At 34.7% G+C, this 9,991-nt stretch overlaps 1 protein-coding gene across 2 annotated transcripts; it reads right to left on the reverse strand.

The window, feature by feature from the left end:
* Positions 1 to 333: 333 nt before the first annotated feature.
* LOC123905656 (kinetochore-associated protein KNL-2 homolog) lies at positions 334 to 6,103 on the reverse strand. 2 transcript variants are annotated; one of them, XM_045955347.1, is made up of 10 exons: positions 5,955 to 6,103; positions 4,469 to 4,583; positions 4,296 to 4,381; positions 3,829 to 3,973; positions 3,514 to 3,661; positions 3,084 to 3,416; positions 2,388 to 2,954; positions 2,131 to 2,189; positions 1,884 to 1,960; positions 334 to 637 (listed from the first exon to the last, which is right to left on the reverse strand). In XM_045955347.1, the coding sequence occupies exons 2-10, from the start codon at positions 4,535 to 4,537 to the stop codon at positions 631 to 633; spliced, it is 1,491 nt and encodes a 496-aa protein (XP_045811303.1). In that variant the 5' UTR covers positions 4,538 to 4,583; positions 5,955 to 6,103; the 3' UTR covers positions 334 to 630. The 2 variants fall into 2 exon arrangements, with proteins under 2 accessions (XP_045811303.1, XP_045811302.1); XM_045955346.1 differs by lacking the exon at positions 334 to 637 and adding an exon at positions 1,119 to 1,786 and having other exon boundaries at positions 5,955 to 6,089.
* Positions 6,104 to 9,991: the final 3,888 nt, after the last annotated feature.

Consider the following 9,991-nt stretch of genomic DNA (forward strand, 5'->3'; position numbering starts at 1 on the left):
CTTTATAGATTTTGCTAGTAACAAAAATGGAATTCTTTGGGATAGACTTTCTCTATTTATTTGTTATTTCACATTGCACTTTTTTTTGTTGATCAGGTAGGTAGTCTAATGACTAGAAATGACCTCTTGATGTGAATAAATGAGAGATATTGGATTCAACCATTGTATATAAAATGTGATATCTTTACCATCGCGACTCTAATTTAGGTGATTTTGTTATTCATTATCTCCACCGTCGTCTAAATCAAACCAAACTACCTGTAATTTTATCTTATGATTAGATTTTTTTTTTTCTCTCAATACTGATTAAAAGAACCGGGCGAACATCCATAATTCTAGTTATAATAACTTTGTCAATTGTGATTGAGTTGTTTGGTGTCACCACCAGTGAGTCAGAAGTGACATATAGACCTTAATTAGAGAGTGCAAACTATTAAACCTCTAATTTTGACCAAGACATTCATATACATGTAAGCTAAGAAGCTAAAGATTTGATACCAACAAACCAAAACACCAGCTAGATACACACCCAACAGCTGACCAGTGAATACTTCAAAGGATCTTTACAATTTTATCCTCCAAAATGCTCAAACTGTTGTGATATGTAGATGTATGTCTCCAATCAGAACTTCAAAACCTAATAAAAAACAATGAATCATTAGTATATTAAACTTCAATGTTATGAAACATTAGTGAACTGTTGATCACCAAGCAAACTCCATAGTCAAGTTAAACAGTTCAAAGATACGTCAAGAAAAAAAAAACTAATTGAAATGATTAATAAGCAAATAGATTTCTCCATGTTTCAAAATAATTAAAAAGATTAAAAATAAACCCTGTTTTGCTCTATTGAAAGGAGAGTGCTCCTTTGGGGTAGCCTTGAGTACAAGGTTCAGAACTCTTTTCTCAATTTTCTGATTAATCTTTATTCTAGTTTAGAATCATTCTCATGTTTATTCAATTCTGCTCAATTTTGGGAATTCCTTTCATATACCAAAAGAAAGGATGGCAACAGTCACCGAAACAAAAAAAAAAGGATAAACAATGTGAAAAGAAAATAAAGACAGATGGGTTCATTGATGGGAGAACTAAAACATTTAAACTAAAATACATTTATTTAAACTGCGGGTAGTGCATTCGAAAAGGAGAAACAGGCTTGGTGCAACTGATGCTTTGACATGTTGGAGTAGCCTAAATTATTTTGTTCAATGCACAACTTTATTCACGTTAAGGCACTGATTTGTTTTCCTCTCCAGGTGGTGGAGATTTCGTTCGAGCCAGCATTGAAGCTATAGTTAATTACCCATATATTACAAAACATGCAGACACTTGATTAAGATTAGATATTTAATTCATATAAGACAATTACTATTCTAACTTTGGATTTGGATCTATTAACTTGATCATGAGCCTGCATGTTTCAGAATACAACTTTGACTTATTATACTCTTAACTTACTGAAGTCAACAATAAAATTAGGACAACGATTCAAGATAGGTGTGCAAAGTATCATGTCAAAATTAGAAGAACATCTATTCCGAAGATTAAATAATGCAGCCGGTGGATTAGACTTCTATTTCTCCAGCTCAGACATTCCCCAGTAAACAATTACTATTACCAAATAAGCAACAACAATGATGATCAAATTGTAAAAGAAATCTAAAGAAACCAGTGATCTCCTTCACAAATAACATAAAGAAATATTCTGAATAACTTGGGCTAATCCTATCCTTCTCCGGAACCTCAATTGGGTGTTTGTTAGTGAGAACTATTTAGGTTAGTTGGCCTGAGATAATTAGACGAAATATGCCATTCCACATCAAAAGTTCTTATCAGATTTAACTGGAAAATGTTTCTCAACAAAGAATTTAAGAAATATGTACCTGCCCAATGATGGTGAAATGCCTCTAAAAGGTGATATCAAAGACGAGCCTTCCTGAATTCCAGTAATTTCATGGTCCTGGATGGTAACATGTAAAAAGAAACAGTTAAGAGATTGTAGGTTGTAAATTTTCACCCTTAAATCCCACTCCAAAGAGAAAACAAATCCAATATATGATGTGGGTGTGTAGGATGTCTATCAATGGCAACCGAGAAAAATCTGCACAATCAAATGAAGGTATAACATACCCTATTAAAAATAGGTATTTGATTGCGCCAACACTCCAAGGGAGGTATAAGTAACCTACCTGCAACATAACCCAAACATAAAGATTAAAGTACAAAGTAAATGGCTTTTCAAATGACTGTATAAAGAATGCTAACAATAGAATTGGGTGAGAAGTGTTGGATAGCGTGAATGAGATTGCATGCAAAATAAGAGTGTATATTTCATCCGTTACCAAATAAGATGCATTGCATGAATTAACAATGATTGAAAATTTTACCAGATCTAGATTTTTTGAGACTCAAGGACTCCGGAGACATTGTGGATAATCTCTGTTTACTTCCCTTGTTCAGTGGACTAACATCACTTCCTTGTGGAGATTTTACAGAAGATGCGGATTTAATAATTTTTCTCTTAGGCCGGACTGCTTCTCTTTCAACCGTCACCCTTTTTTTCTTATAACATCCTTCAGTTTTTGCTGAAGGAGTTTTGGAAATTCTGGATCTGGATTTATTAGAGACCTGCCCAGATAATGTGTTTACTATTCCCTTTTGTGATTGTGTTGATAGAGTTTCCGACCTTCCATCACTCTTCTCCAAAGCAGCTGAGGCAGAGGTCTGGTCTTTATCAGGATGTGTTGCAGGACCTCCAATAGCAGGTTGCTTCTTCTGGTAGAGTTTAACATTATGCAACCGGGCACTACGTCTATTCGCACCACTACCATGAACAACATTGACCTCACCCGTCTTAATTGACATATCGTGTTCATCTTCAAGGAATAACTTATTGCAATCTTCCATGGCCTTTTCCGAGGTTACCAAAGACGTAGGGAAAGAATTTTCCACGGCTGCAATAACAATTAAAATACCAAAAGATATAGAGATTGTAGATAAAAGAAATGATAAAACATTAAACAAATAAGACTAGAATAAACATACACACAAATCATTAACAAACAACATGTCTAAGCATTTACCATCAGATGGGATTTCTAGAAGATTTGCTGATACATTATCAAGCACAGCAGTATCCGAATTACAATTTTCCATGGCCTTGGAGGTATAGCTCGGTTCTTCATCGGGACACTTGAGAGGACTTCTAGATGCATGCTGCTTCTTATGCTTCTTCCGCTGATACGCATTAATATTATGCAACCTGCTACTACGCCTATTTCCACCCCTACCACAAGCAACATCTATCCCACTCAACCCCTTTGAGACTTTGCATCCATCTCCAAGGAATGGTGTCTTGCAATTTTCTGGGGCCTCTTCAGGCAATATCAACGAAGTAGGAATGGATTTTTCCTCACCTGCAACAGCAATTAAAACAACCACTCAATAAATAAATCGGAAAAAAACTATAAGACATGGACACAAATCATTTATAGCCATCACCAAAATATTTACCGTCAGCCGAGATTTCTTCAAAACCTGCAGATACATTATCCATAACAACATTGACCGAATAAGCACCAACTTCTGCTTCTTCTCTGAAGCAACCTAGAGCACAACTTTCCCAGTTTTGAGGAAAGCCGAATAAAAAACTCTTGAAAATCTGACCATAAAGTAGAAAAGAAAAGAAAAAAAAAACAAAAACAAAAACTCATCAGGGGTAGCACTTAAACTCAACATCATCAATTAAATGAGGAACAAGTACCATTATAAACAAAATTTTCCAAGACCAACCACGAAGGACACTGACACTATTGACAACAAACAAACCTCGGAAGTAAAACCATTATCCAGCGTGTGTTGCTTGTGGATGAAACCCCTGATGAGAACATATATACCATCGGCAGTCTCAAGGGAAAACTCATCATATCTTTTGATAATAGGAGCAGAATTGAATATACGGACCGCTTCTTCCCTAAATCACAATATTAAATATGTGTTTATTAAAACATTACAAACAATTATCATAGATATTATATTTGTCGAACATGATACAGTAATTTCATTTCAGTTAAAAACAAATAAATGATCTCTGGATTCTGATTTCGCATTTGCTTGAAAAACCTAAACCAAGTTTTTATCCAACTTATTTTTAAGAGTGAAAACACAGTCAATAAATTATGCAAAATCAATTTCAACAAAAAAAAAACAGAAAAAAGAACACACTAAATTGTTTCAGTAATGACACAATATTCTACACATAATGTGGTTCAGGTGAACCCTAACAGAGAACTTACTTTCTGGAAGAGATGCCAGAGATGGCTACACACTTCCCTTGGAAGTCTTTTTGAGATTTAACAAGCCACCAATCGTATAGAGTAACCTACAGATTGAAAGGGAAAAAGAAAACAAAGTGAGATGAGAGAGAAGAATAAGAAGTAGGAATGAAGGGGAAAGCGAGTAACCTAACCGTTCGTTGGAAACAAGAATATGTGGGGGTGCCATTAGAAGTAGATGCAGTTGGACTGGAGTCAGCCATTGAGATTGAGGTTGCACAACCAGTTGCAAATCCAGGAACTTTAGAACTTCAATTAATAATTATAATAGTAAATTAATAATGTAAGACAATAAGTTAGCACCATCAGGGTAATTAATAAACAACAAAACTAAGCAAATCCAAGATTTGAAAGAAAAAACTAAAGCATTTGCAGAAATAAAAATACACAACTGGGCAATGGGATAACTGTCTCGAATAAGATTGTCTCGGTTTGGATGGAACTTATGAGAAGAAGAAAAAAAAACTACTCTAGCTACTGGTGCACACCAGCCAACCACTCTAGATGCCTAGTGGTTACTACCTTCAGGCTTCAGTTATAAGAAAAAATTTGTATATTTTTTTGTTCAAAATATTTTTAAGATAGACACACAAGCTAAATTGTATTCAACTACACTTCTGTTATCCAGCTTATTATTAAAAGTGTTCATGTCAAACATCCATGTGTCAAAACCAGTGCATCCACCATTAGGTGAAGAGACATAAGTTACATAACTATTAACATGATGCTTTTTTCTCTCTGCATTGTTGTCCTACAATAACAGATACATTGTTTCATATAGTGATTTAGAAATTTACTTTATTCGACTTATGTTGCAGAAAACTATTTATTGGCTCTTTGTGGGAGTGAACGGAAAGAGAATATTTTGGAGGTGCTGGAAACCATGGACACAAAAAAGCTTTCATCTGTTGATTCTGTAGTAAAAATATTTCAGGCCTTGGGAAGACTACTATTGGAACCTGTTGTATAGAAGCTCCTTTTGGACTTCAAAACAAGTGGTATGATCATGGCATTGAGTTTGGTTTGGAAAAGAATAATACATTTTTCTTTTGACATATGAGTTTTTGTATCTCCTAAACCCAAATTAGTCCTTGACATTTTCATATTGGGGAAAACTTAATCCCTTCAGTATAACGAACGAGGGACTAGTTTGTCCCCGATATGAAAATGTCATGGACCTATGAAGCATGGCCTCGGACACCAGACACGACACTGACACGTTGACACCGATAATAATTTGAGAAAATGATATAATTCAATGGAATCATAAGTGTCGGTGTCGGACACCAACGCGTGTCTAACAACGGGACACGTCTAATCTGAGGAGTGTGGGTGCTTCATAGTCATGGAGTAATTTGGGTTTTATTTTTGTCGAGGATTGAATTGGGCCATCATAAAATTTTAAATTCTTTTTACCATGTAATCCACAGAATTTCAATTAAACAACATTTACAAATTTCAATTGATGCCAAAGTATGAAGCATTAACAGGATATGATATGATATAACACTATAACAACATTGCGAAGCATTTCACACATTAGCATATGAATTGCAAATATGAAGCGTCATTGCATCAACAAAAACAACAACTTTGTTTAGATTTAAATTTTGAAGTTACCGGTGGTGGTAGCGTCAGAGCGGCACGGTGGCTGGGCCTTCGCGGAAGAGAGAAAGTTGTTGACGGTGAACTACCGTTGTTTTCCCTCTGATACTTTTTCTTTTCTTTTTGAGGCATCAGTCACTACTGTCTCACAAAGAAAAGCCGTTGAAATATTTTTTATTTGAGTTTAACGGATATAGCAGAGTAAAAAAACAAAATTACACACTCAATACAAAAAAGAAATTCTCTTTCCGTCAAAAAAAACAAAAAAGAAATTCTCATTTTTATTCCTACCTTAAATTAAAAAAATATATGTTAATTGAGGGCCTTTTTTTTTTTTTGTTGAGATATTAGAGTGTGGGTCTATTTGCCTGGTCAATCCTATTTATAAATTGAGTTTTGCTAAAATTGAATGTTTTATATTGAAAACAAAAAAATAACTTTATAAAAGTTAGGGTTAAATATGTTTTTGGTCCCTATAGTTTCACATAATTTTTGTTTTAGTCTCTGAAGTTTGTTTTCACATTTTTTAGTCCCTGAAGTTTCATCACTCAATGTTTTAGTCTCTGCCGTCCACATTAGTTAAAGGATGATGACGTGGCAGTGCCACGTCACTGCCACATGTATTTTTTTGGTCTTGCCACATCACCGATCAATTTTATTTTATTTTTAAAAAATAAATTGTCAGTTTTTTTTCAATTTTGTTTGCAACCTCATTCCCAATTAAAAAAAGAAAAGAAAAATTAGTTTGTTAAAGATTTGCTTTTTTAGTTTGTTAATGTTAATAATTAAATGGGTTAAATATGCTTTTAATCCCTATATTTTTTTTACGGTGAAAAAATTTCCGGAATTTTTTTCCATTAAGACTTTTAGTCCTGGTTATTAAAATTTTAACAGACTTGACACCTATTTTTACTAAAAAGTAAGTTTAATTTAATTTAACTATAAAAAAATCAAAATAAACTTTTTTTTATAAGCACAAAAACAAAATAAGCATAACAAAAAAATATGGGCAAAGTGTTGTGTTTGATGGTTGTTTTGTTAAGTTTAGTATTGTTAATTATTAACATTAACAAACTAAAAAATCAAATTTTTAACAAACTAGTTTTTTTTTTTAATTGGCAATGAGATTGCCAAAAAAAATCTGGAAAAAAAATTGAAAAAAATAATAAATAAAAAATCTGATTGGTGCATGGCAAATAAAAAATACATGTGGCAGTGACGTGGCACTGCCACGTCATTATCTATTAACTCATGTGGAGGGCAATGACTAAAAACATTGAGCGATGAAACTTCAGGTACTAAAACAAAAATTATGTGAAACTATAGGAACCAAAAACATATTTAACCCTAAAAGTTAAATGCACATGTTAACTTTCTCTATAAATTATGTCACTTATATATTGTTCAACCTTTATTTTTATATGGAACCTGATTTGGGGTAGCAGCAGGTTTCATGGATGATGAAAAGGATTTGGAATCAACACATTCCTCCTTCCAAATCTCTTATTCTTTGGAATTGTCTTCCTACTGATAATACTCTTATGACTAGAGGTTGTAGTATCACTCAGAGATATGATTTATATGGCTCGAGCACAGATATCATTCAACACCTTTTTATTGATTGCAAGTTTGTTAAGTTACTTTCGGCTCGTTTGGTGCGCTTGATAGGGAGACATGATTGTATAAAATTAACCTATCTTGTTTAAATCATTTGTTTGGTGCACAATAGGAAATGATAAACTTAACATATTATTAATCATATCCTATTGATCCTTTGTTATTTTAATCCTTAATTTTTGTTGGGTTACCAACCTGATAAGATAAATCTATCATACTCGAATGCATAATTCTCTATTCAGCACAAAGACTCCTCTTCGAATCCCACTGTCAGCAAATCGCGTCTCATATCCATCCTTTGTAACTTCTCCTCTCTCCACAATAATTCATCGTTGTTGTGGTCTGGTGTTACCTATCCATGATTCCATGTCGTCGTTGAAAATGTTATCTTCATTTCTCTACTTTATATATGCAAACACCTAATTTTATTGGTACTTTAATTAACTTATGTTATCGAAATTGGTCTAAAGAATGTGATAAAGTTGTCGATCTTACCTGATCAGAAGTGCGACCGCGTCCGGCGTTGTTCCGTTCCAAACTTCGGTGAAGCGAAAGGAGGTTGTGTACCTGCAGGCACTCAACGCTCAAGTCAGCTTAAGTGTAGAGTGAAGGTTATCAGAGAAAAGATAATGTATCTTGTGAAGTTGGCGGAAGGTTGTTTATATAGCCCCAGCGCTGGGCCAAGGCCCTTGATGGCATTAATGGTCATCAAGTGGCTGCCAGAAAACGGCTGAAAAGCCACGATGAACAGTTAATGCCCATCATTCTGGTGGTCGATCGTTACAATACGTCGAACATTGAAACCGTTGACTCGTAGAAGTTATTTGTGAACCGCTTCTCGTTGGGTCTTGCTCGACGGCCCAACTAGCAAATCATCAGCTGTTGGACTTCTAGGCCCAGTCCAGAACGATTGTGATTGCAGGAATCATCAACATGTTTGATTCAATAACAATATTAACCAAACGGTTTTTTATATTCAATATTTTATTTATGTACAAAGGCAACTAGCAAATCATCAGCTGTTGGACTTCTAGGCCCAGTCCAGAACGGTTGTGATTGCAGGAATCATCAACATGTTTGATTCAATAACAATATTAACCAAACGGTTTTTTATATTCAATATTTTTTTTATGTACAAAGGCAATTCATATATCTTAATACATGGAAATCTCTATACTAAAATTCACACGATTCTTATGTCATTCTTTCAAATTAAAATAAAAAATAAAAATATTATATTCTGACATGTGATTTATATATGTAGCTCAATGGACATTGGCGTAATGCCGTAACCTGAAAAAGTATATACTATAAAACAAGAAGAAGGACATTAAAAATCCAAAGAAATGCCCCATAAGCCAACTTGGAAAATGAAAACAGCTTACATAGCTCATTGTTTATCTCCTCAGCTTCCAAGGGTTATCCCCCCATCTATTTTCAGTCGATTTTTATAACACTAACACTGTAATATTTTTTCTTCAATAAAAAAACCGTAAGAATTTGAATAAGGTAGTAAGTATCCATGTAAAAAATTCCAACTTTCATATCGTGCTCCCATACAATACAATATACATTTGAAGACACTCGTACAATATATATTTGTGTTTTGGGTCGAGCTCAGATGCTCGAGCCAGTGACAGTGTCGAACAGGCAACGTCCTGAACTAGCTACTATGAAGAGCCCGCGAGACGTACTCGACTCTCCAACGGTCTGATACTCTTGCGTATCGTAACGGCCGTAAACCGGAATGATGAGCATTTACTGCACATCAAGGCCTCCAAGCCGTTTTCCGGCAGCCACTTGATGGTCATTAATGCCATCAAGGGTCTTGGCCCAGCGCTGGGGGCTATATATATGTGACTCCACTTCATTTGCAAGGTACGCATTATTTTAGCCAAGAAAACCTTACACACAAACTGACTTGAGCGTCGGAGTGCCTGCAGGTACACAACCCCCCTCCGCTCCAACAGGGGTCTCAAACGCTCTCAACCACCGCAAACGCCGGCGAAGTCGCATCATTCTGGTCAACACGATCAATTTGTATTTTATTAGTCAAAACTAGTTCGAGAAAAATCAAATGTATTGCCCCCCCTACCACTAGCTCAATTGGTAGTTATTAAAAACAATATCGAAGAAGCGGGATTCAAACTCATCAATTTTTACTTCTCCACACTTATAGTGTGTGAATCTAACATACTGAAAAGAAAAAATGAAAAATGAATATATAACTGTTTTGACTCAACTAGTAGAGCACATACTTTTAACCACGTGGTCATGAGTATAATTCTCATAGACGACGAAGAGATGACAATTTTTCTTTAACTACATAATGGTTTAATGAATTTGCACTCTAACTTTTGCCTTAAAAAAATGTCCCAGAAATTTCAAATTCAAACCCAAATAACTAGGAATGGCAATGGGTAGGGTATGGGTAG

This window comes from Trifolium pratense, linkage group LG2, assembly GCF_020283565.1.
Source record: "Trifolium pratense cultivar HEN17-A07 linkage group LG2, ARS_RC_1.1, whole genome shotgun sequence".
Classification (NCBI taxonomy): domain Eukaryota; kingdom Viridiplantae; phylum Streptophyta; class Magnoliopsida; order Fabales; family Fabaceae; genus Trifolium; species Trifolium pratense.